At 36.5% G+C, this 27,446-nt stretch overlaps 1 protein-coding gene across 3 annotated transcripts in view; it reads right to left on the bottom strand.

Annotated features, from left to right (window-relative positions):
• Positions 1-27,446, bottom strand: part of TBCK (TBC1 domain containing kinase) — a 96,111-nt gene that overhangs the window by 62,383 nt on the left and 6,282 nt on the right. For all 3 annotated transcript variants that reach the window (XM_088132998.1, XM_088133000.1, XM_088132999.1), the window contains exons 3-9: positions 24,578-24,650; positions 11,086-11,200; positions 9,978-10,051; positions 7,899-8,040; positions 6,625-6,685; positions 3,918-3,979; positions 2,280-2,341 (exon numbers count right to left, since the gene is read on the bottom strand). In XM_088132998.1, coding sequence (XP_087989124.1) covers positions 2,280-2,341; positions 3,918-3,979; positions 6,625-6,685; positions 7,899-8,040; positions 9,978-10,051; positions 11,086-11,200; positions 24,578-24,650 — 589 coding nt within the window. The remainder of the gene's footprint in view (positions 1-2,279; positions 2,342-3,917; positions 3,980-6,624; positions 6,686-7,898; positions 8,041-9,977; positions 10,052-11,085; positions 11,201-24,577; positions 24,651-27,446) is intronic.

Genomic DNA, 27,446 nt, shown 5'->3' with positions numbered 1-27,446 from the left:
AATTCATTATGTATCTTACATTCATTCTATGTACGTTACATTCAACTATGCATATTACATTCATTCATACAGTTCAGTTCTATGTACCTTTACTCGGAAGTATTTCACATTTATTCAGTGGTATATTCCATTTCCTCATTTCAGATTATAAACAAACTTATTTCTCCCTGACTGCGCTTTCTGTTTTCACTACATATATTTTAATTAGCCATGAAAACCATATCATCTAGCATTATATTTTGCAAACTCTTTAACTTACAGTCAATCCTTGAGGCAAATTTATTTTTTTATTTTGTCTTATTTTATTTTGCAAATTTATATAGCCTCGATCTCACCAAAAGTGACGCTGGGCAGAATACAACAATCAGATAAAAACAAGATATAAAAACAACATGAAAAATATAAAAACCACATTAATAAATATCATAAAAACCAAGATACAAACCACAGGGGAGGGAGAATAAAAATGGCCCCCTCAGCAATGGAGCCATCTAAGCAGGTCTCCAGTTCCTTGCGAACCCCAGGCCTGATCATATAACCAGGCCTTGAGGACCTTTTGGAATAGCAAAAAGGATGTGGCTCTATCTCGGGATGAAGGATATACCATAAGATGGGCACCATAGCAGAGAAGGCATGTCTTCTGGGACCCACCAAATGCAGGTCCCTAACTGATGGTACCCGTAACATGCCTTCTTTGTGAGATCTGACAGGGCGGGCTGATATAACCAGAGAGAGGTGGTCCCTCAGATAGCCTGGTCCCATTCCATGAAGGGCTTTAAAGGTTAAAACCAGCACCTTGAATTCGACCCAGAAGCAAACTGGCAGCCAATGCAGCTCACGGAGAAGAGGTATAACATGCACTGTCCTCAGAGTACACATAACTGCCTGCACATATGCAGAATATATATTGAGGAAAGATGGATTGGAAAAAGATGAGAATGGTTTTAAAACTGAGGGAAGAATCTTTAATAACTGGCATCACGCTGATGACAGCATTCCGATAGTTGAAAATGCAAATAACCTTCAAGCTTTAGTAATGAAAGCCAAGGAGCACAGTTAAAAAAACTGGACTAAGATTAAATATAAAGAAGACCAAGCTAATGACAACAGGTAACAGCAAACAGCCTTAAAATTAACAATGAAGATACTGAAATGGCGGATAGCTTTTGCCCTTTAGGATCAAGCATCAACAGTAAAAGAACTGGCAGTTAAGAAATACACTGCGGAGTAGCACTTGGTAGTTTAACAATGAAATCCTTGCAAAAGATATTCAGATGCCAGGATATGTCTAACTCAAAGATGAGAATCATTCAGGCAATGTTTTTTCCTCTGACGCTCTATGGAAACAAAAGTTGGATTTAAAGAAGCAGGATAGAAAGATTTGTGATGCTTTCAAAACTTGGTGTTGAAGAAGACTCCCGAGTACCATGGACAGCCAAAGAAACAAGCAAATGGATCATCAAACAAATTAACCCAGCATTCTCACTCATTGGAGGCACAAATGACCAGACTCAAACTTGTCAAATCACACTTGGACAAATACATCATATTCATATATCACCATATATCATATTCATATATCACCAAATTACACTTGGACTTATCACACTTGGACACATTATGTGAAGTCCCAGCTCTCTGGACAGTTTTACAATCCTGGGAAAGGTGGCAGAATAGAGAAGAAGAGGATGACCAAGCAGCAAGTTGGATGGACTCAATTACAGCAGAGATGGGTGCACCATTGGAATACCTGAAGGACCAGGCTGGGGACAGATTTTCTGGGAGAAAATCTATCTATGTGGTCACTAAGAGTTGACATTGACTTGATGGAATATAACTAATCAATCATTTTACAAAATTTAACTGTTGTTTCTGATATTTTGATTTACTTAACATCTAGGAGAATTTTATTTTATTTTTTCTGCTGGCAACACGACTTGTGAATCTACAATGTATTTCTAGAAGTTAACTAGAACTATTAAGTGTGACTGAAAGTTTTTGTTTAAAAAATTTCAAATATACAGTCATGGTTGTTCGGTATCTATGATTGGGTTTTGCTCTAAACTTATTGAACAGCAAATCTGAATCTGCTTGATTTGTATAGTATCCCAGATATGGACAAAAAAACTGCTAGACATAATGGACATATAATTTTCAAGGTAGACTTCTATATCTATGGTTTTCATTTTTAAAAATAAGTAGGAACAAACTGTATACGTAACAATTTTATTTTGCTTATTTTAAGTCTAATTACCCAAGCATTTGTAAGGTACACTTACCGTTTGGAAGGGTGGAATGTAAGACACTTCTCAAGTAGAGCTAAAATATTTTCAGGAAGTTCCTGGTACATAAAATACAAATTTCAGTTTAATTAATTAATTAATTCATATATCACCAAATCAATACAGATGGTTCATGTCAGTGCTTCCCAAACTTTCTCCTTCATTACTCAAAACTCAGGGGAGAAAGAAGGCATCATGCAAGCCAAGGGGGAAGGAGGGCATGATGCATGTGACCAAGCAAATGGGGGAAGGAGAGCATGGTGCATGAGTGTGAGCAAAGGGGGGAAGGAGGGTGCTGTCCGTGCAAGTGAGCAAAGAAAGGCTGGGGTGGGTGTGGGAGACTTACCCAAGCAACTTGAGACCTCCCCTGCTGGCTTCCTCACTGTCTTTGCTTGTGGGAAGCTGGCAGGGAAGGTTTCAAATGGTGACCATGTGACCACGGGACACTGCAACCAGTCCTAAGTGTGAGCTGGTTGTCAAGTGCCCAAATTTTGTTCACGTGACCACAGGGTTGCTTCAATGGCTGGACCTTTGAGAACCTGTCGTAAATCCCTCCCTTCAGCCCCACTGTAACTTCAGTCACTGAACAAATGGTTGTAACTTGAGGACTACCTGTATTACAAAAACAATATCTTTGAATGATCTTTATGTCATTTCAACACATTACCATTGGTAATTTCATCAATTTTCACAATAGGAATACTTTGGGAGATTTTCAAATATATTTTGGTACACATGGAAATCTTTAAGTCAATTTAAATGTCCCTGTTTTGAATGGCTTTGTATGTTATTACCAAAGAAAAACCACTTTTACCCAATTTTGGGTAATTTACTCAGTTTAGGAAGCACTGGTTTATATGGTTTATTCAAAACAATGAAGAACATCTGTAATAGTTAAAAACTTCCACTGTAAACATAAATAAATTAAAACCAAATAACTAATCAAAGTTGCAATATAAGGACAAATTATAATAATTGCCATAATAAAAAATAAAACAAATAATTAAAAACCTAATAAAATAATATCAACAGATGAACCAATATAACTAATTGAAAGTTAAATAAATTAAAGATGGCAAATATTCAACTAAATGATCTTTGAAAAAGTTCCACTTTCAGTCACTTTCAGAATTTGGATGGAGCAAATCTTAATTCTAAGGAGACAGTTTCAACAAGGTTGGAGCAACATCTGAGAAATGGTGTTTCCTGGCCTGCGTTCCCCTTATTTTATGAGAGTAGGGTATGTTTGCATGTTATATACAGGACTAAGCAAAACATGCCAATAAGTAGGCACTTTAATTCAAAATGAACTAAAGATAAATATTCTTTTGATTTACAACCAAGAGCTAGGGGTATAAATTGTATTATATCTGTTACGCTTTTTGGACTGACTAAAATTGACTGAACATACGGCAACAGATTTTTATCACATGCCAATTCTGAAAGAGCAACAACAGGTTAATATAGCAGATAGGAATGAACACCCAGTAACTGTGGATATTCATAGAGTAATCAAGCTGAGCATCAAGGAGTTTCTTTAAAGACATTTTTACTGAACCTTTTGATCTATATTTCAAGAAATAATTCACTATGAATTATAATTAGTCATTATGGTTATAAGTAAGAAATTCAGACCTTCAGAATGTCCAAGCATCCATGTTCCTCAGCTAGCACTGTTATGATATCATCAACACATCCTGTAGGTGAGAATGAGTTATTAACAGTTCTCAAGAAAACAACAAACATCTTTCATGTTTTTCAAGACTTATTACCACAGTGTGAAATCTTGAAATTAAAAGCTTCTTCTTGCATCCCCAGAAATAGCTTTCCTGTCTCACATGTTCACATCAATGCTCCTCCTCCACCTGGTCTCTCAGAAGCACTGAGATACATCCAAAGGTGTATGGAATTGAAATGTACAAAGTGGATAATCTAACAGATAGAAGGAAGAGAGGTCATTTTTGCTAAATCTTCTTCAGATTTCTATATTTGAGGATTAGGGGCATTATTCAGAATTCTACTGTATGTGGTTATACTTTTTTCTTTTTTGGTCCCTTTGAATAAATGTTGACTCCTGGAGACTGCCTGCACTGTCCCCGCAGTTTTCTTGGCAAGATTTTCAGAAGCCATTTACCATTGCCTCCTCCCTAGGGCTGAGAGAAAGGGACTGGCCCAAGATCACCCAGACAGCTTTGTGCCTAAAGTGGGACTGGAACTCACGGTCTCCTGGTTTCTAGTCCTGGTTTCTAGCCTTACCTACCACACCAAACTGGCTGTCATGTGGGTATGCTAAGGAATAACATTATTCAAATTATTCTATACTAACCAAAGGGAAACAACCCAGTATTTTTTAAAATTTCCACAATTTATAGCTTGAGGAATTTGAAAATGTCCTCTCTTAGGACTCCTCTGTAAAGAAAGCTGGCATTCACAATGCCAGCAATTAATGTAATTAATTCCATTCTAGCATTTAAGATCAAAATTATTTGAATACCTTGAGCACAACAATGAAAATAAACTCATGTTTGTGTAATACAAACAAATAATTCCATTGCTGGAATTGGCTGGTGGGATGATCAATACCATTCTCCCCACCATCATCTTGAATTATATATCGGGTTTTTACATAGAATTGTTATTAGTTATTTGAATATGGATGTTTGTATTTTTATTGTTTTTATTGTTTCAGATGTTAATTGTAAGCCGCCCAAAGTCACCCTCAGGGGAGATGGGCGGCGTATAAATTCAATACATACATACATCAGGAGTAGGCAACCTTTTTTAACTTGTCGGCACATTCAGAACTTTGAGAAAATGTCACGGGTGTTCAAACAACATGACTGCTTTATGAGGTCTTCCATACATATAAAATGATTGCCATTTGGGCATAGCCAATCTCAGTAAAAGGTATTTAACAGAAGGCAAACTGGTAACATTATTTTCTACTGCTTCCTTTCTCCCCATAGCATGCTGAGAGCCATGCTTCTTTTTGTATTTGTTTTCAGGGTGAGCAGGCACACTTCCAAACCAAGCATTGGGCTGCTGTTACTCATTATTTTTTAAGACTGTCTGGGGGCCTATTTTAATTCTTGAAAATAAAGATGCTAGAAGTTGATATTTTGCTCTGCAGCACAATAGCTTCCCACATATTTATTTTTTAAAATTAAAATTCCAGGTGAGCAGGAATCTGGGTAAAGTTGCTTATTTCAGTATTAAAGATAAATATATTCCATATTATGGATAGGCTGATATGCCTAAAAACTGGAGGGCAGCTCCTCTTTGATCAAAACAGTACAAAAATAAATCAGTTGTAGCAAATTCAAGAGAAGATTAATAAAAATTATTTCTGGTAAGGTCATACCAGCTTCATCCAACCTGCAGCTTCTGTGGATGCTGCTTTTCAGATATGAAATGTAACTATTATATAGACGCCCAGTGTTTGTAATAGGGATAACAAGACATCAGCCACAGTCCAGAAATAAGGTTACAGCACATGAAAGAATGAAGGGAAAGTTGGTATATTGTAGGACTGTAGTTTTATTGTATTTTAATTAATACAGTATTTATTCTTTTACCATAAATCGCTCAGTCGCTTCTAGGGAGATGGGCAATGACAAATGTGAAATATAAATAAATATAAAATAATCTTTAAAACTACTTTGTAGGCAGTCAAGACGTATTCCATTCCAGGGTCATCATTGTATCACTGTGATGGAATGGAATTATGAAGGCCAAGCTCAGGCAGATAAACATTTTCTTAGCTCGCCAGAACCGTGTGGGAGGAACAAGAGGATGAGACTGGCACCTCCCTGAGGAATTCACACTGTTGTGGCTGGAGGACTTTGGGAACTGGGTTTTTAGTCTGGGAAGACTGATGTCAGGCCTAGCCCAAGGAACTCCAAGAGACAATGCCAATTCAGTCCAGCTATGTTTATTAGCTACAACCTCTAGCAAGAATCTTCCCAGACTGAAACCCTATCTCCCAAGTCAGCCAGGCACAACATTGTGAATTCCTCAGGGAGGTGCCAGTCTCATCCTCTTGTTCCTCCCACGCGGTTCTGGCGAGCTAAGAAAATGTTTATCTGCCTGAGCTTGGCCTTCATAATTCCATTCTATCACAATCACTGCTCTGATAACCTTCAGTTCTTTTATTCTTTTCAATTCTTCAGCATTTTCACTTAACAGCACTTTGCAACAATGCTTTGCCGAAGTTACTGGTAGTGCTGACGGAATGCATTTCTAATTTTCCGATACGCTCAAAAATCCCACATCCTAGAGTCTGTATAATGACTTGGTACTCATTTGGGATTTTATGAGGCCTTCAGTGCTCTGCATTACTCACCAAGATTAAGTATCAGTTTTAGTCTCTCAGCTACATCCAAACTCTGGAACAGCTTTCTGCCCTAAAGGCAACAATAAAGGGTGATTAATGAAGCACTATTATGAACTGCATAGTCATTATGTGTACTTAAATCATGTATTAACAGAGACATCCGTGATGATAATTGTTGTTGTTTTTTTAGCAGACCTCAGCAAAATGAGTACAGTCATAAGAAACTATTATTCCAGTTTCAAAGTTATGCTGAATATCCTCTGGACCGTAACATGCGGGGAGGGGGGGGGCAGTGCAATAGTTGCAACAGTTTCTGGACAAATCCCTAAATCTTACCAAGACTGTAGATTGTTATTCCTTTTTCTACATGGATTTATAATTAGAATTTTACCTATCCAAAGATGCTGAAACTTTGCCTTCCTTTTGGTTTAACATTTCAATGGTTGAATGAGTATCCATCAAAGAAAGAACTCCATGCCACTATGTCTATTTCTTTTTAAATTGTTAGACATGTCTAAAATAGAAGAAATGCTAAGAACCCCCACCTCCAAAACTGGAATAACCGAAAACATTTTAAAAACCCTGAAAAGATAGATTTGAAGATAACAGAGTAAAAGACAGGCTGCAGTAAAAGGCCATCCAGAATCTTCTGGAATGGGTGGATATAATACATTTGATAAAGGAAAAAAAAAGTTGTTAATCTTTTTCACATGACTGTAAATGAAAAGTTTACAAAGCATCTTGGGAGAGTATTAAAAAAAGACAGCTCAGGAAAACAATGTCCAATTTTATGTTTTTACACTCTCTCTCAAGTAAAATTATTTCCATTTTTAACTCCACATTGACTTTACCATATTTCTAATGTGCAACATTTTAAGTAAAAATACCCTTTGCCATAAAGGATTTCATGTATCCATTTCTTAAAATACTTTCTGCACGTTGTAATGCTGTAATTTGGAAGGAGGGAAGATTTTTACCTAGGTGCTACTTTTATAAGAGAAATGTTGTTTTTATTGGGAACTTGGTCTGAGTCTGAATACTCATTTTTCTTTTAAATTAAATGATTTGAAGAAAGTTCACTGTTAGAACAAAAACATAATTATACACAGCATGGCTCACAAATATCCTGAAAAAAGAGAAGGCCCATTCCTGAAGCTAGGGCTGCTCAAATGTATTGTCACCACTTTTGCCTAATGACCCCAAAAGTTCTGGTGAAGCTGAGAGTTGTGATCTAACAGGGAAGATCATGACTTATCAAAGACATAAAATCACGTGTTACATACCATACAAAGTTCAAATATTATAATACCAAGAGACCACACATCTGATTTAGGACGAGAAGGCAGTGCCTTTTCACTTTGCACGTGATCACTGCATTTAATAATTCCTTGCGCAATTACTTCAGGGGCCAGGTATGATGGGTACCTACAGAATGAAACAATAATTGATACAATGCCATAATTCAAGAGGCCTATACAGTATGTCCCTCCAACTTCTTTTTTAAAAAAATGAAAATAGGTCTTATTAAAATAAAATTTTGCGAAAAATATAATAGCAAGATGATACTGAGATAAATGATTCCTGCTGTCACATGGTCACACGCAGACACCAGCTTGAAAAGAAACATCATTTACGTACCGTAAGGGGAAGTGAAAATCTATTTTTAGTATTTATTTCCACAACACTTTTTACTGTTTATTGCCCTTAGACCAGTGCTTCCCAACCTCGGGAATTTTATGCTGGCTGGGGAATTCTGAGAATTGAAGTCCACGCATCTTAAAGTTCCCAAGGTTGAGACACACTGCCCTAGACAATGGGATAGGTTAACTTGTTTTCAAATTGTGCTTCAAACTTGGATGTTTTGGGGAAAAAAATACAATTCATTCAAGAGCAGGTGATGAGAAACAAACTGCAGAACTCATCTGCCAATGCCTATCTTTTTCTTTAGTGGACAGCCACAGTGACATATGAGTGTTTTTAAAAAATGTATTCCGTCCTTCAAGATCACTTGGTAGGCCCAACAGGTTTTACAGAGAGGCCATGAAAATTGAGAAGGTGCCTAAATTCACCAAGAGAGAGCATGCTTTTAAAAGCATTCCTGGGTCCACTGCAAAGGGCAACAAATAAGTGCAATACAGTCAAAGTTTTCAGAGTTGTTCTTTTTATTACACAAATTGCTAAATTCCTATTTTTTCGTTTTTATACCATTATGATTATTATTTCATTTTTTTCATTTCAGTTACATGATTTCATTAACTCAGTAGTGTGTATTTGTGCATGTGTCTGGGGGGGTGTACATACACACACACATATATTTTAATAAGCCATTTGGTGTAGCGGTTAAGGCACCAGGCTACGACCCGGGAGACTGTGAGTGCTAGTCCCGCCTTAGGCACAAGCCATCTGGGTGACCTTGGGCCAGCCACTCTCTCTCAGCCCTAGGAAGCAGGCAAGAGCAAATCACTTCTGCAAATCTATGCCAAGAACACTGCAGGGACTAGGCCAGGCTTTCTCTTCTAATTTGTCTAAAAGCCTATACTGAAAAGCATAACTACTTTTTAGCTATTCAATATTTTTCATTCCTACTGATTAATGTCAGATTAGGATGTGGAAGAGGCAGGTGCATATCCACAGTTAGGCATAAAGCTTACTACATTATCTCTCAGACAAAAGCTATTGCTGTTTGGGTGTGAGAATAAAATGGGGATGGAATAATTGTCTTTAAGCTTTTTGGAGAAAAGGTGTATAAAGTATAAATATAATACATACATACATTAATACTAACTGTACAGTTAGTCCTTGCTTAACCACTATTCGTTCAGTGACCGTTTGAAGTTATGACAGTGCTGAACGAATGGTAGTTACCATTGGTCCTTAAAGTTACGGCCATTGGGAAATTCTGGTCCCAATTAGGGTCGTTAAATGAGGACTATCTGTACTAAATTTTAATTAAACAGGAATCAAAATCAGCCTTAAACTGCACTGAAAATAAGCCTGTGTATGTGTGTTTGTGTGTGCATTCATTTCTACTTGTCACAAATGAGTGAAAAAATTTAGGGGACTGAATGCTTACATGTTATATCATGTTCATTAACTGTCAACCACAGTTAACAGTACATCTGCTGAGTCTGAGGAGAAAAAACTATTCTTATTCAGTCAAAAAAAGGCAAAGTTACTATGATTCTAATGAGAAACTGCTTTATTAAGTTTAATTTTGCCATTTCAACAAATTAGGTGGATTTTATTGTATGTGTAAGCAACACTGGAAGAACAGTAAACATTAATCTCAGTCAAATGTACTAGAACATCGTTCTTATAATGTTCACATATGATTTATAGTCATTTCAAACTAAATAACTTACCCTATAGGAAAGTCAACATCGGCACCATAAGCTGTCATATGATAAAGGCCAAATTTTGACAATTTAATATGTCCCTGTTAAATGGGGAAACAGAAAATATACCATTTAACTACCCAACAAAGTTTTCTGCCTTGTAGAATTAAAAAATAAACATTAATAAAAGCCTTGGAGGTTCCAATTCCTATGGACAAAATTTGAAAGAAAGACATTAGATGGTATAAAATTATTAATACTAATACAATACTAACTGTGGTTATTTTGGGGATCTTCACAGTGTTCCTCTGTTTCAAAGCTCAATGTTTAAAATGCACCAAAACATAGTTACGATGTTTAGGCCTATGACTAATTTCCATACTGTGGCTTGTTTCAAACATATCATATTTAGCCATGATTTGTGACCTTGGATTAAATAATAAATTGTGATTAATCAAAACTGGAAGATAATATTTTCCGAACTCATCACTTGAAGATAGAAAAACATTATGCATGACAACGTTCAAACACAACCTTTATTAAGTGAACAATTATTTGTTTCACTGGCATATTCCATCATAGAGCATACACACCACTTTTATACCCATACTATATGAGAAACAAAGTATTCTAAGGAAGGCTTTATTATACAGATCAGGGGTGGACAACCTTTATGGAATCAAGGGTCACGCTCCTTCAGGAGAAATTGAAGGCATCTCTATTGGGATTAGGCAGGAAACGAAGTGGGAAAAGGGGCATTCCTTTTAATCTACCTATTTCCTCTTCCACACACACTCTCACTCTGATAGTCACCCCTCTTATCTTCCTCTCTTTCTCTTCCAAATCCATCTATAGACATACACATATATGCTCAAACACATCCATTAAGCAGCCTAATTTTACTCTTTTCTGCCATTCAGCTTTCCTTCCATGCTGAATGGTTGGGAAGAGGCGTCATTTTCTTCCAGTCCTGAAAATAAAGGAGCAAATCTGGGGCCAATGGGGAAATCAGCACTAGAATTGCTCACGTAACTGCTTCAGGCTGTTCCAAGTGCCTCTGAGCTATCCACATATAATATATTCATGTACCAAGACTACAGACTAATAGCCAAAGAATAAAATCCCATAGCCTTACTTCTCCGTCCATGAGGATATTATGAGGTGAGAGAGCTCGGTGGACTATTCCATGCTTGTTGAGATACTGCAAGCCTTGTAGCACTTCAAAGGCGATGCACAATGTTCTAAAAGGACTGCAATGGAAGATTGCCACATTAGAATTCTTCTGAGACAACACAATATTGCCAGCTGACATTCTCATACCACATAGGGTAGGAGATTAAAAGAGTAAAGTCCAATTCGTATTGGGAAGGCTGCTATACACTGCTTTCATAATGCTTTGGGTTTTGATAATGTAATCTTTTATTGTTATATTTAATATGTTGTGAGTTAAATTGAAAAGCTATATGACAGCCCAAAGGCCTTCCAGGTATTTACCATTAAGAAAATAAATAAAAGCAAGGATTAAGCTGGCATTGTGACGGGTGACTAAACTGGATTTACAAATCTTAGATTTCTTTTAGGTTTGAAAGCCTCCTTTACTCTGTAACTCAGAGTGACATCAATAGCACAATTTTATGTCTATTTATTCAAGTCTGAGTTAATTAAATCTGAGTTAATTAAATCTGAGTTCAGTGATTTACTCCACAGTATTACCACAACTTAGATAACAGAAGCAAATACATTTCACACTAAAAATGATAGCTACCTTTTTAAAATATGTGATGAATGGACACCTAGGGAAAGGAGCAATTACTCCAAAACTAACTAATTCAAACTACAAGAAAAATTATTCATACTTTATTTACGTGTTAGATTTCTATCCTGCCTGTCAGGAGATCAAGGTAACATACATGGCACTTCATCCCCCACTTTCCCCCATAACAATAACCCTGTGTGTGACAGAGACTGATCTGAAAGGATGATATGAGCTATCAACACTGGTACAGGGTACCCAGCAAAATGGTAGAAATCTTATATGCTGGGGCTGGATTTTCTCATTTGTCAGGGATACTGTGGTACTAATGGCAGGTGAACTACACATTGTCTAAGGTCCTAACTCTGTAGTGAGAGCATTACTATACACGTGGGATGTTTTATTTGATCCCCAGAATTATGAAATGTGTATATGGGAAACTGTACCTTACTGAGACACTAGAGGGCCTCCTTTGCATATGTATTGTCCACAAAAGATACTGTGGAATCCCTAAACCAAGAACATTTTCAGGAGTCAATATACCCCCAATTCCATATTCTCCACAGCTTAAATTACAAACATGACATTAACTGTTCAAGTGAAAGATGTAATGGATTTGTTAACTGAGGATTTCCTTACGATCTGATAAAGGCATTATTACCATTCCCCTGGGCCTGGCCAAGTCTTCTACAGGCACCTAGATCAACCTACCTTATGCTAGAACATGTGCAGGTTGTGGGGAAGAAATCAGCATTTTTCATATGTTCTCTCATGAGAACGTCTCAGTAAAGAACTCTATCAATAATTACTGGGAGGAAAATAGGGGATGACATAAGCAGACAAGACGACTCTAAAATTTCCTTTTTTAAAAGTGCGTCTGTTTTGTTTGCATAAGACCCAAAACATAAAACAACTCTAATTGGATGCAGAGATGGTTGCAGAGTTTACAAGTAAGCCTAAAATCATACTACTTGAGTAATGAACTGTCCCACATAGATCAATGGATAATTACTGGATGCAAAGACTCAAAAAGTGGATCTTTTTAATTATCCTTCCTAAATTTTATAGTTACATGATTATGTGTGCCCATTGAAAGTTTCCTCTCGTTCCCAGCTCAAAAAATGTAGATTTAATTGTATGAAAACCAGTTCTACATATAGAATCCAGTTAGTGGTCAGCAAACAGAACATGAACACCTTTTTAAAACTCCTCCCCCAAATCTATAGCAGAAAGATCATTTATTTTCCTTTTCCCCAATAAGAAATTTCGATCATTTGGAAAAAATACTAGGCTACCTGATTAAAAAAAAAATAATAAGACTAACTAAATCCCTAATGCTTCTAGCCATTTAAAATTCATATGCATTTCTGGGCCTCTCATCCTTACTAACTGTAGCAAGAACACAAAGACAAAAAAAAGAACTGAAAATTATATCACATGCAGTTATATTATTTATCCATCAAACTCAATACTTTTAGTCTTTCATGTCAAAGGCCTTTTCTCACATTGAATTGGGATTGGGATTTTCTATTTGTAAAGCATCTATTTATCATACATGCCAATCAGGTTATCTCCTTTGAGTAAAGAATGTGCAAAGAAAACCAAAGAAATTAAAGGCATAAAGTAAGAAAACACAACAGAAATAAAGGTAATTTTGGTTGAGCGTATATAGAATTGACAAACACCCAGGTTACCACATAATATCCAAGGTTCTGTTCCCCCAGCCCACCCTTTGGTGGAAATGTGGTAAAGAGATCCATTTTGAGTGCAAAAAAATTTAAGAAGACTATAGACTTTGAAGGCTGAATTAGCAACACATTATTCTCTATATTTAGGGATAATTTTTACTTATTTCCCACCTCAATTTTATTTATAAGAATAAACAATTGAATGACTCAAATTTTAAAAATACATATTTATAAAAGTTACACATTTATGTGATGGGAATATACCCTTTGCCCACCCAAAACTAACAGCCAATGCAAGGAGGCAGAAAACTCTGTTTCCACAGGGACAGTAATGCATGCTTTCAAAACATGGCCTCAGATGACCCAGGTAGGAAGACCCTACCTCTTTCACTGAGGGAAGTGGTTGTAAAGAAAAACAAGAAGTTCTAATGTTAAAGTTTCACTTGTGAACATTTCAGCTGCATTGCACAATTTTTATGTCCAATAGCTGTTAACTTCCTGAACCCCTTTGGTAACTCAGAGTGAATCTATATTTATAACATTATTAATACAAAATTGTACCAATAGTAAGAACATCTTAAACTTACTCATACCTGCTTCTTATTAACTTTAAACTTTCCTTATAGAATATAGATACATTTAAGTCCTATAGATGAAACCTGTAAAATCCAAAATCGATCAGGAATCTAGAACTATGCAAAAATGTCAAAGAAAGGACATTTTTCTGTGCTGATCAACTACTTCTTGCACAGATCATTCCTGTCTTATGGGATTTAACCATGCCTGTTTCTGGTCTAAATCTCTTCTAGGCTATAGCTTTAGGTTCAACACATATCAGGCAGAATCTGAATATATGAACAGAGAGGGAGAAAACAGCCAAGTCCATATTTACAATTAATGATGAAAAGGTAAATGTAAAGCACTTCTCTCTCAGATACACATGCATCATTTCAACATTAGCCAATATTTCATTTTGTATTTTGTGGCATACAAAATACACTATTTTAAGTGTACTGTACAACAGTTCACCTATATATAGGAGCAGAAATTCACTCACATAGTATACCTCTATTTTATTATTTGAGATTCCTTGGCATACTTCCATATTCATATCCATGTACTGAATGGGAATGACCATACTTATTTCATTTTTATTGAATTACTGAAAATATGAGGCCCAAATTAGAGAAAAGAGTTTACAAAATATAACCAATTCCTACCACTAGCAAAATATTCCACAAATGACCCCATAAGTGCAAAATAAAGAAATACTCAGCATTTGAAAAACAGTAGTCATACAATCTATACCTGGCATGTTTGCTTGAAAACAAGCCACTCTGATTCCCATTTAAGTGTACACAGAAAAGCAAGCTTAGAATACCCAAGGGAGGTTTGGGCTAATTGATTTGAGTGAGGACATCTATCTTTAGCATTTATTCTGTGGTTTGTTTTATTGCTATGTTTTCTTTATTTGCTATTTATTCTCTCCTGAGTCCTTTGGGATGGGGCGGTTATAAGCACTGTATAAAGAGAAAAAAGAAAACAAAATAAACAGACCAGACCTCTATTTGAGAGGCTTTCCAATGCAAGACCAGCTAAAAACTGAGGAACCATAAGAAAGAAATCAGGGACCCTGATGCTGCCTGACAACATTTAGCACTGTGCTGTGGATGGACCAGGCACAGAGTTAGAAATCTAATTCATTTTACTCTCATTTGGAAAAACAACTACATCACAATAATTATGTCAACATTTGTATCTAGATGCATACACTAGCATATAAAATGTTGTTGTCTTTTTGGCATTGTATAAGTAAAATGTTTAAATGAGTAACTTATTTCTCTTCATTATTTATCATGATCTGGATTATTATTTCTTTAAAAATAGTCCTGGAGTGATCAAGATGGTGCCCATGGATCTTTCCATTGGTGACTTTTAAAGCCCTTGGTGCCATCATCTATTCTACATGTCCTCAAAATTCCAAATGTGCTCACTGAGAAACCACTTGGACAATAACTAACCAATGGAGAATTTGTCTATAGTTACACCTCATTTGAAATGTGCAGCCCTTTACTTCTTCAAGAATGCCAATTCTTTCCCTATTTTGAAACTAGATGCAACCATAACATTAGCCTTTACATTTAAGGTATGTGCAACTTTTAAAATGATGGGAAATTATTTTTGCATAAGGCAAAAAGCATTTGAAAAGGAAGTATTTTCCTCAGGGTTTTAGTAGAGAGAAAAGAGTTAAATCTCTCTCCTCACCTGATGTAAACACAATAAATAGTCTGTTCCCAGCAGCTGCTATTTGCACATTAAGTGGTAACAAATTTCTCCTAAACTGTGTGTAAAAAAATTATGGATAATGGAGAAGAGGCATTACTCTCAACCACTTCTGAAACAGGAAAAATAAAATCTTGTCAAATTCAAAGATCTGTTAAGTAAATACTACCATACGAATAGAATACCTACTAAATGTGATTATTAAATCCTTAGCACACTATCATCTTTTCTTTGGGCTGCTGTCGGATACAGGAACACAGCACTTAAAAAAAAAACAACTGCTAAACAAGTACAACAAAATGGGATGGACAAGTTGTTAGACTCAATGTAATTGCTTCTTACGCCAGGTAATTGCTAGCACAGCAACACAGAGAACTACAAAATCCAGTAACGCACAAAGGGAAAACAGGACAATAAATAAAAGCCAAGACATTCAGCTTTTTTATTTATTGTCCTGTTTTCCCTTTCTGTGATACTGGGTTTTGTACTTTTGTGTGTTGCTGTACTAGCAATTACTTGGAGTAAAGAAGCAACTATATTGAGTCTAACAACCTGTCCATCCCATTTTTGTTAAACTTGTTTGATAGGATTTTAAACAGTTGCCTCTCCAGTACTTCTAGAAGAAAGGGATAATTGAACCAGTGACATTTTATAGACCAAGAACACACTTTTTTTATTTTTCTCTCCAATTACAACCCTTTGAATACCAAGAATCTTTTAAAAACTTTTTTTCCAAGGAGGAATGAAGACCTTCCTGACAATAAGAATTACTCTCTAGAAACTGCTTCCAGATACTTAAAATACTTGGAATTGATTCATTTTGAGTTTGGAATTGAGTTTCTTTGTGCTTTTTCAGCTGCAATTATTTTTAAAATAGTAATCCATTCATATTATCAGCTTTGTTTCATTGTATTTTCCCCTTAAATAATTCCAAACAGGAAATAGCTATTAACTTCATAATCTTTTCCTTCCATAGAACTATACATAATATTGCGTAAAACGACCCTGTGTACTATGCTCTAGCTTAAAATTGCGCAAATTACAAAAATTGTCATATAATGTCCTGGATCGCTTCTCTTAACTTCATCCTTTATAGTGAGGCCAACTGGATTACATTGATTTAATAAAATTTAAAGCCATGAATTAATGAAAAAGTGCTGATATAGCAGATTGACAGGATTATGCTCTCCGTTTCAACACAATACTTTTAGAAAGTGAATATAAGTGCTGCCTCACTTTTTAGAACACACACAATGTAATATGAACAGGAAAAAGCTGTTGAGTAGATAGATCTAGAGTAGGACAGTGGTTAAAGATTTTTATTTCATTATCAGCCAACCTAGTTCAAAGAGAGATAGTAACAACCACATAAGCTGTTTAGTTTTCTAACTGTGTTGAATTATAATTCCCATCACCTTCAGCAAGAAGACTACGAGGCTGTATAAGGCTGAGAAACGTCAACACCCTCTTTTTTTGCCCTTTGCAACATCATAATTACACAGCAGTCTTCTTGTTTTGGTCCAAATTTTGGTCAAAAGACTAGACTGGGAGGTGGGGGGGAACATTTACTTTATCCAATTCCTTGTGTGCAGTGCCTATAAGGCCAGACAACAGTCCTTTGATGGAGACAGTGATTATATACCATCAAAAACTAAGAACACTGATTAAGTTGTAACAGTGACCTACAGCAGCTAAAAGGTTTTTCCAAAGAAGCCTATAAATACTATGTTCAACTGAAAGGATGATAATGATGCTATCCGTTCAATTGTGTCTGATTCTCGGTGATTGTATGGATCAGCTCTCTCCGCATTTTCCAATCTTCTATAGCTTCTTTCAGTTGTTTTATACTCTGGTTGGTGTTGGCTTTGATAGTGTCTAGCCACCTGTTTTTTGGTGGCCTTGTTTCCTTATACTGCTTACCATTCTGAGCATAACTGCCTTTTCCAGCGAGTTTGATCACATGACATGGCTGAAATAAGCAAGGCGGAATTTTGTGATTTTGCCTTCCAGCAATATGTATGCTTTTATATGCCCCAGAACTTGCTTGTCACCTTTGCTGTTCAAGGAATGAGCAGGAGCCTTCTCCAACACCACAGCTTGAACAAATCAATTTTCTTCCTATCTAGTTTTTTCATGGTCCAACTTTCACCACTGTAGGTAGCTATGGGAAGCACAATTGTGTACTCTAATCTGCATTTAGTTGCCAGATTGATGTCCTTCCTTTTCCATATTCGATTCATCCCATCATTGCTGTGTGACCTAGTGTGATTCAACGCTTTATTTCTGGACGGCATTCAGTGCTTTGATCAAAAATGAAATACTTGCATGAGTTCCCTCTCTTCACTATCAACTGCTATTCTGACATTTCCATTCCTCACAGTGGTCATGAGCTTGGTCTTTTTGATATTGAAGATGAGGCCAAATTTCTCGCTTTCTTCTTTAATCCTTTTGATCAGATGTATCAGCCTCCTTTGATTTCTGAGAGTTGGGTCGTCAGCATATTGAAGATTCTTCAAGTTCCAGCTTCCTCATGATCACTTTGGAATACAGGTTGAATAAGAAAGGTGAAAGAATGCAAGCTTGCTGCGCCGCCCATCTCAAATTTAAGACAACTTCCCTCCCTTAATAAAGAGAAAAATGAAAAAACAAACATACACATATAGACAGAACAAGAGAGGTACGTGCTGAAAGGCTGGAGTATAACCACAGAGACCCCAGTTCAATACAACCTCAGATCAAGTCCACCTTCAGCCATGGAAACTCAGAGTAATTTTGGGGGCAGTCACTTCCCATCTGTCTCATAGGTTTGCCATTGTAAGAAAAAATGGGAGGAAGGCACACTATGTCCACTGCCTTGAGCTCCTAAATGAAAGGCTGGATATAAACTAACTAAATAAATAACCTATACAATGCCACACAGCTTTTTGTCAATCCAGGGATGCCACTTCCAGTCCCAAACATCTTCCTCTTCCCCACCCAATAAATGTGTTGCATAACACATTGCTATCAGTAGTATGTACATATATCTGCCAAAAGCAACATTCCAAAAAGGACAAGGCTAAGACAAAGCTACTAATTAAAATTCATGGCTTGTAAAATGTGGTAACCAATTTATTTATTGATTTTACATACTACTCATGGCAGGTTACAGTAAAAAATAAACAATATTAAACCCAGAAACAATAATGTAAAAATACAACAGAGATGGCAGTCTCTTATCATCTCTCAAACGCTCTCTAGACAAGGTCTGTTTTTACCAGATTGTTGAAGGGCAGTAGTGGGGAGGCTAACCTGGTCTTAATGGAAAAGCTGTTTTATAAAATTAACAGATCCATGTGCCTAGATCAACCATTCTCTCTCATACCCTCATTCTTCTCTCAAAAACTATGTATACACACAATGTGATTTTCTTCCTGATCCCTCCCAGGAGGAGGAGGGGGGAGGAGGAGGAGGAGGAGGGAGGAGGAGAAATGACTACCACCACAATGCTGAAAATAGGGTGAGAGAAGGGATAGCTACCTTGGGAAGGGTTGAGAAAGAGTAAACAAAAGTAGATGGAGATGAGAGGGAACAGGCAAATGGACAAGGAAGACAAGAGAAGAAACTTGAGTTTTGGTGTTACCAAAATGGTTAAATTCAGCTAGCAAGCAGCCTTTCCTAGACAAGAACTGATCTTCAAAGGCATCCATAGTTTTTAGCAGGGCTCTCTGCAGTCATTTGCATCTGTTTTCAAATCTAAAAAGATACTTTCTCAAAGTCACAGGTAATTATTGGGCAAGGGGGACCCTCTTGAGAGAATGTAGTACTCTACATGTCACACACATACATTTCTACACCAGGGGAAGTAAGAGCAACGCAGATTATTACAGAAGCATGAGCAAGGAGATGTATGAAATTGATGTGCAGTTAGGTATGATTTTTTTTTTTAATCCGCACTCAATTGTTACCGATTCTGCGGTGACTGCCTGGACGAGTCCCTGCAGTTTTCAAGGCAAGGTGTTTCGGAAGTGGTTTGCCGTTGCCTCCTTCCTAGAGCAGAGCCCAGCTGGTGAGCGCAGGAGGCGGGGTTTCCGTTGCTTCATGCCTTTTTCGGGCGTGTGCGGCTTCCACATTACCAGCAACTGCTCCCCATCACCTGTGCAAGGCACCGCCAGCATTTTTCCTCCCACTGGGGTGAGAGTACCCATTTATCTACACACATAAGTTTCCGAGCTGCTGGGCTGGCAGGAGCTGGGGAGGAAGCAGGAGCTCGCTCTGCTGTGCGGAGCTGGGCTCGAACCGCTGAAGTGTCGACCATTTCTGGCCGGCAACTTTCAGCATCATTAAGCTGCTGCGCCACCACGTCCCCTTTAGGTATGATATACATCATCATATCTCTTTTCCTCTGTAAAGAAATTAAAAATATGCACAATGACAAAAGACATGTTGACCAGCTAGACTGAGTCACAATGTGAACTTGGGCTTGGGCTAACCTTAGTTAATTTCTCACATTGGCTTGTCTGGTTTTGATTTCCATCTCCCAACTACTCAGCTTCTACAGTGCAAAAATGCCTCCTGGGGCAAAGCAGTGGCTCTGACTGTGGTTTGTAAATGATCTAAAACCAATCTTATGTATACTACCTCGAAATTCATTGTCCCAATAGATTCTTATATAGTGAAAATCATACCAATCAAGAGGAAATATCAGCAGGCTTTGAAAACCTAATGAAATATACACACATACATCCAAATTTATTTTGAAAGGTACCTACAGTAGAGGATAAAACCAGCTCAATGAGCATGCTCAGTGAACATGCTCACAAAATAAGACATGGCTGTTTGGCACATTGAATGTGTTGGAGTGCATTTTACACTCCAACATTTTATTACAAGGCAACGTAATGCTTGTAAAGATACAATATGTGAAGCCAGAGTTAAAATATAATATTCAAACCAGCATCAAACAGTGAATTCAGATCCTGCTTTCTCAAGCTTAAAGAAATCATAGCTTCTGAACTAAACCAAATCCTAGGTTAATTATGATCGTGTTTTTCCAGATATTTAAGATTCATAGCTCAACTCAGAGCACCTGGTAACACCATGGAGGTGCTTTCCCAATACAAGAATATCTTCTGCTTTCGTTTTAAATTATTTTGCAACTCCATTTCAGTTCCAATTTTGTGTTTATTAAAGAATCAAAGAGTAATTAGGAAATGGAGAGTTGGATTCTACATAAACAAGACATGACTAATGGGTTGGTTTTTTTCCTTTCCTTTCTTTTTTTTCATTATGACTTCACTACAACAAATAGTGTAGTTGTTTTGGAAATGAATTTCTGGAAAAGTAATAAAAAGAAATAAATTCTAAAATGATCACACACCCCAAAATATGGTTTGTCATACTTGGTAAGATTTAAATGGTTCATTTTCTCCCTAGCATATATGCAGGTAAGTTATTATTCTTTTCCATTACATTATGTTGTCTTGAACTTTAAGTGATTTTTTCAGACTTTGATCATATTTCCCCATATCCATGAATATAATACTTAACTCCAGATTTTATTAAGATGAACCGCAAGGATCCATGATTTAGAATGAAAACAAAAGTATTTGTTTCAAAAAGATAGTGCAGAAATTGACTTTTGGTCTTAAAAATCTTTATGCTGACCAAGAAAGTTCTGACAAAATTAATTTCTTTCCTTTGATTATTAAAAACAAACAAAATCCTCTTTCCTCTTTTATTGAAGAACATACACACTCTTTTTAACAGAGGAAAGTTAAAGAATGAGCAACTTTTCTGACTTTCCCTTTCCAGTACTTGTTCATTTTCTGTACACTCAACTTAGTGTATTGATCTCAAGTGTGAACGTTACTTAGGGGCTCAGTGCTCTAAATGAAATCACCACAAATCCATATCAGCTCCTGCTCTTGAACTAGAATTATGAGTATTCTGTTGCTGAAAAGTATATATGCATATATAAACCATTGGAAATTCTTCCTTTATATAAATTCTACCTCTCACTTGATTTTGCAATATATTCCAACAGTAATGATTTTAGTGCGGAACAGAACAAAGATATCTAATTCAGAGAGTAGACAGTACTTTAATAAAAGCAAATAAAATCTACTCATCCGAATCAGATCATGTTTTCCACCAAGCTAGTAAAGAGCTGCAGACATAGTCTGCTTCCGATCAAAGACTCTATGTATAACACATTATACCTCTGTATCTCTCTGATGGTTCATTGGTAATTTTTCAAAACCATAACCTCTGAAACATATGACAACTTTGTTTGAGTGAAGACATATTATGTTGACTTAGCTCACAAATTCAGAACCATCCAACGATGTAATACAGGTGCCAAAAGTCTGCATACTGCTTTTCCTAGCTTTTAATTTTAAAGTTGCAAAAGGCAATTTTAAAAGCACCTTATAAAGTATAACATGAACACCGAATAATAAAATCAAATATGGGCTTCTTTAAATCCTTGAAAAAAGCGTCCCAATGAGTTTGTGAAAAGATCATACTTCTGGACAATACAAATGGCAATAAAAACCCAGCTAATTCATTAATTCTGAAATGTGTAATTCCATACGCACGTCATAATGCACACACACAGATATATGTGTGCACATATCCACACATGTGAATACACCAGAATGCTGCTGAATTAGTATGATGTACCACAAACCAGGTTGAGATTAATGAGTACTTAATACTTTTGATACATTTGAACTCAATACAAGCTTCTATTTCAAAGAACCAATAGCATTTTGCTTAACCTATCTTTTCTTTTCTCTTTTTTGCTGAACAAACACAATTTATTTTCATTCACAAAGATTCTTTATTCTCTTACAAGCCTACACAGCTAAGATGCTTTTTGAGATTATCTACTGCAACAATACAGACGCCAAACTGCTACCCCAAAGTTATCCAAGATACACAGAACCATCCAATGAGGTTCATGAAGAAAGCCCTAGTCTATTCAAAGGGGATCATTGCTAAGTAAGCATACGCAGAATTCCAGCCTTTCAGCGGGACTGGAGTGCAACCTTTGTTAAATTGTTTTAGGCCACTGGTTCCTCATAAAATGTCCTAAAAGAATGATTTTCTACTATTCCAGACATCTAACCCTAGTTTAAAACTCTAATCTGCTCTTCTAATAGTATTTCAGTGAAATATTGGATATCTCCTCTAAGAAAGAAATTGGAAATTAAAACACACACATACAAGAGAACAAAACAGAAAAAAGAATAATCTTGCAAACTTACAATAGAATTGCCCATAGAAATGCCTAGCTCATATGTAATATATATAATGATCATAAGATTAGCTGCAAAAAAAAAAAAAAATCAGACAGCTGGAAAGCCTGCTGTTTTCCAGTTTGCAAGGAAATGGGGACCGTCCACTTTGGTATATCTTCAATTTCAATGCAGCCTAACAAATCTCCTGCTGACTTGACATCAGCTTGTGTTACAGGTGCAAAGGACCTTTTTTCTGACAAGTGTAATTAATTAATCTATAAACCATAAGGACAGCTTCTCTCATTCCATAAAAGTTTCAGAAATTAATTACAAAAGCATTTACATCAACGTTTGGTCTTTCTGTCATGAATTAATACAAACCAAACATGTAAGACGGGTTGGAAAATTCAGATGCTTCCCTGCAAAACTAATTGACCAAGATAGATTAAGCAACGTAACGGGGAATTTCCCTTTCTTAAATTAGTTCTGGCTATTGAAAAATCTTACAAAAGAAACCAAACAATGTTCACTTTAATTAAATGCAATACTTTTTTTTTTTTTTTTTTTTTAACATGGGCAGGCTGGAATTCTCCTTGAGGTAGCTTTTTAAATTATTTTTCTGAAGTTATGCTGCACTACTGGCTTGAGCGTGGCACGGAAAAGATATTCCATATGCATGTGCTGCTTAATGTTAATCTTAGCCACTGGTTTAAAATACGTAAATATAGCTTTCATGTAAATTTCTTTTGCCCAGGATTTTTTTTTTTAGACACCTTTGAAAAATGTTTCCAGGTTTTAAGCTTTTTGAGCAACAATGGAAATAAAATACTGAACATAAAAATAATGCTTGTTGATATATATATATATATATATGCGCAAATGTAAGCAAGTATATGCAAGTGTGTGAATGCATCTATACACCTTTATATGTACAGAATCTGTTGAAATCAATTGTAGACACTGTAACTTTCCTTTATATAAAATAGTATAATGTGTTGATGTCATAAATGTAAGGGCCAATTCAGACTTTGGGGGCTTGCTGTATTTAAAAGAGTTGGAACTTTCAGTTCTTTTCATCTTGCTTTAAAGGTTCATTTCAGGCTCTACCTATTGTTAAGAGATAATGGACAAGACCATAACTCTCCTGTACATTGTAGTACAATTTTTTTCTCCAAACACAATTAACTTTAAAGCTGTTTGCCTTAGAAATATTATAAATAGAAGAAAAAATATTTTTTGTTCCTTTTTCACCACTACTCATAATTTAGACACTTAAAATTCTTTGTAATCAACACACATGCAGAGGAATCTCTGTGATGCACACACAATTCTACTGTAACTTTCAAGAAAGTGTTTCTATGTATTTTTTTTTAAAGCACAAACTTTGAGACCTAACACAAACAAAATAAACTGGAAACAATGTCTGGCAGGTCCTAGCATTTTCATTAAAAAAAAGTATCCTTTTTGTGCAGAAGTAAATATCTGTTTCATTCTAAGCATGTGTTGATCTGGCTGCCAGAAGGATAAAGTAGTGCTGGAAGATGTCAGGTTTGAATCTATATAGACCTGTAAAGATAGTTAAGATTTTAAAAGAAAAAGCGTTTCTGGACTTTTTCACTTAAAGTAGATAAACTTTCAGTTAGCGTGTTTCCTTGCCATGTTTTTTTCTTGATATCATACCTCACTGGTTTCCTGTCTCGAAGCAAATCTTCCAAGTTGTTTCCACAGTGTTCAGCAACAACCACCAGCCTCTCTGATGGAAAATATAGGCATGCACAAAGTCAGTTTTAGTATAATAACACACACATAGTCACCAAACACTTTTACTTTAACATCTTGTTGAAATTAAAACCATCTTATGACAACACTGCATCTTGTAATACAAAGAAGATGTCTACTTATTTTAGTGAGATATAATATAATGGAGGATCCATAGCGCTGGGGTCCTTCTAGCCTGCAATGTCCAAGATATCTCCTATGATATCCATGTGGCCCATTCCATCTTAACTTTTTTTTAAAGGTTGTTTAACTGCAAAGGAGGATTTATAGCCAATGCTTCATTAGTAGGGAAACTCTATTAACAAGCCTTGTAACAGCTTAGCAAAAATGTTCCCTTTAATTTACCACATTCTCTCTGTTTGAAGGAAATAATGTATGTCAGTTCGAAAGCTTGAGGTATTTTCTCCTTATTCCATATGTGTACTGGAGGAATCTTCCCATCTAGCCCTGAAATATGTCTTTTTGCCCCTCTTCTTATAGTTGCTAGATCCCAAGGATGAATACACAGATTTTCCTCTCCTTCAGTAGAGAACAAATTCTATTAGATCCTATGGACAAAGGGTTCCCTAATGCTAATGACTGCAGGATGGTAGTCATACAAGATTTTATGAGAAAATATTTAGGATATTAGAACGCCAAGAGTATTATTTATCATTCAATTCTTCAGGAGTTAAAGGAATAGCAACTCAGTGCTGAACTGAACAACACAGTATTATTTTTAATTCTTTAATTCCAGTTCTTTGTTTCAAACACAAGTATAGGTGCTTGGTTAATATCAACCACTGAAATGTTTGGTTGATTAGCAAGATAGGTGACATTTGAATGTTCCTGGACTGACTGCAGAATATTCAGTTAGCTGCCAATAGCAGTCCTGTTTTACCTAAATACAAGTTTTGGTGAAACAGCTTCTAACAAGATTGGTGAACATAATGGCTATAATGGTATCTTCAGCAATTCCTTTTCAATTTAAAATAAAAGTGCATTTTTCTTTCTGGAACCTCATAATGAACTGTCTTTCTAAAACTGCAGAAATGTTGTCACTCTTTATACAGGACTGCCACCTCTGTGCAATGAATCCTGCTTTTAACAAGCAGAATGCTTAATTACATAAGTTAGCTTTAGTTATATTATATTGCTGTTATTGTCGTTCATCGTTAAGTCGTGTCCGACTCTTCGTGACCCCATGAACCATATTGCGCCAGGCCTTCCTGTCCTTCACTGCCTCCCTCAGTTTGCTCAGTTTCATGCTCATTGCTTCAGTGATGCTATCTAACCATCTCATCCTCTGCCCTCCTCTTCTCCTTTTGCCTTCAATCTTTCCCAGCATCAGGGTCTTTTCCAAAGACTCCTCTCTTCGCATTAGGTGACCAAAGTATCTAAGCTTGAGCTTCATTATCAATCCTTCCAATCAGCAATCAGGGTTGATTTCCTTTAAGATTGACTGGTTTGACCTCCTAGCAGTCCAAGGGACTCTTAAGAGTCTTCTCCAGCACCACAGTTCAAAGGCATCAATTCTTCAGCGCTCAGCCTTCTTTATGGTCCAGCTCTCACAGCCATACATTACTACTGGAAAAACCATAGCTTTGACTATGCCGATCTTTGTCGGCAAGGTGACGTCTCTGCTTTTTAATATGCTATCTAGGTTTGCCATAGCTTTCCTCCCAAGGAGCAAGCATCTCTTAATTTCATGACTGCAGTCTCCGTCTGCGGTCATCTTGGAGCCCAAATAAATGAAGTCTGTTACTGCTTCCATTTCTACCCGTTCTATTTGCCAGGAATTGATGGGTCCAGATGCCATGATCTTAGTTTTTTTAACATTGAATTTCAAGCCAGCTTTTGCACTCTCCTCTTTCACCCTCATCAAGAGGCTCTTTAGTTCTTCTTCACTTTCTGCCATTAGGGTGGTATCATCTGCATATCTGAGGTTGTTGATGTTTCTCCCTGCAATCTTAATTCCGGCTTGTGATTCTTCCAGCCTGGCATTTCTCATGATGTACTTTGCATATAGGTTAAATAAGCAGGGTGACAGAATACAGCCTTGTCATACTCCTTTCCTTATTTTAAACCAATAGGTTGTTCCATGACCAGTTCTAACTGTTGCTTCTTGGCCCGCATACAGATTTCTCAGGAGACAGGTAAGATGGTCTGGTACCCCCATCTCTTTAAGGATTTGCCACAGGTTTAGTTATATAACTAAGGTTAAATTGACCCTGGTAAAAGAAATAGAAAAAAACCTCTTCACTTAAAAAAAAACTAAACCGATCCCATGTTTAACAGGTTTTCCTACACAGCATCCTATGCTATGATTCTAAGAAAGCACTATAATCTATAATCAGTTTTGAACAGTGTTTAGAAAACAGGAAAAAGCTAACTTCTGATTTAACTTTATATACAAAAAATACAGTACTCATAAGAGACAATTCACACATCATATTCAACTTCTAAACCAGTGGAAAGTATACACTGTAAATAAGAGTAAGTGCCGTTAGGGGAAAACCTGAATAGCTGCAATACATGTAGCTAGCAATATGCTGGTCATTATATGTACAGAATTTCTCAAATTCTGCTACCCTCCAGATTTGTGAACTTCGACTCCTAGAATTCTCAGCGATAACCATGTTCATTGGGAATACTAGCAGTTAATCCACATAACCTAGTGGCTACTCAGACAGGGACACTTTTGCAAACAACAACATTATTTGCAGAATAAGCTCACTGCAAAACAATACATGGTGTCTGCTTGAACTGGTAAATAAGAACCATGGCTTAT

The sequence above is a fragment of the Python bivittatus genome, unplaced genomic scaffold, assembly GCF_059951505.1.
Source record: "Python bivittatus isolate LINGU-HERP-01145 unplaced genomic scaffold, Pbiv_v1 ctg000070_np1212, whole genome shotgun sequence".
In the NCBI taxonomy this organism is placed as follows: Eukaryota; Metazoa; Chordata; class Lepidosauria; order Squamata; family Pythonidae; genus Python; species Python bivittatus.
The sequence above is the reverse complement of the archived record's forward strand: the minus strand, read 5'-3'. Positions and strand labels throughout refer to the sequence as shown.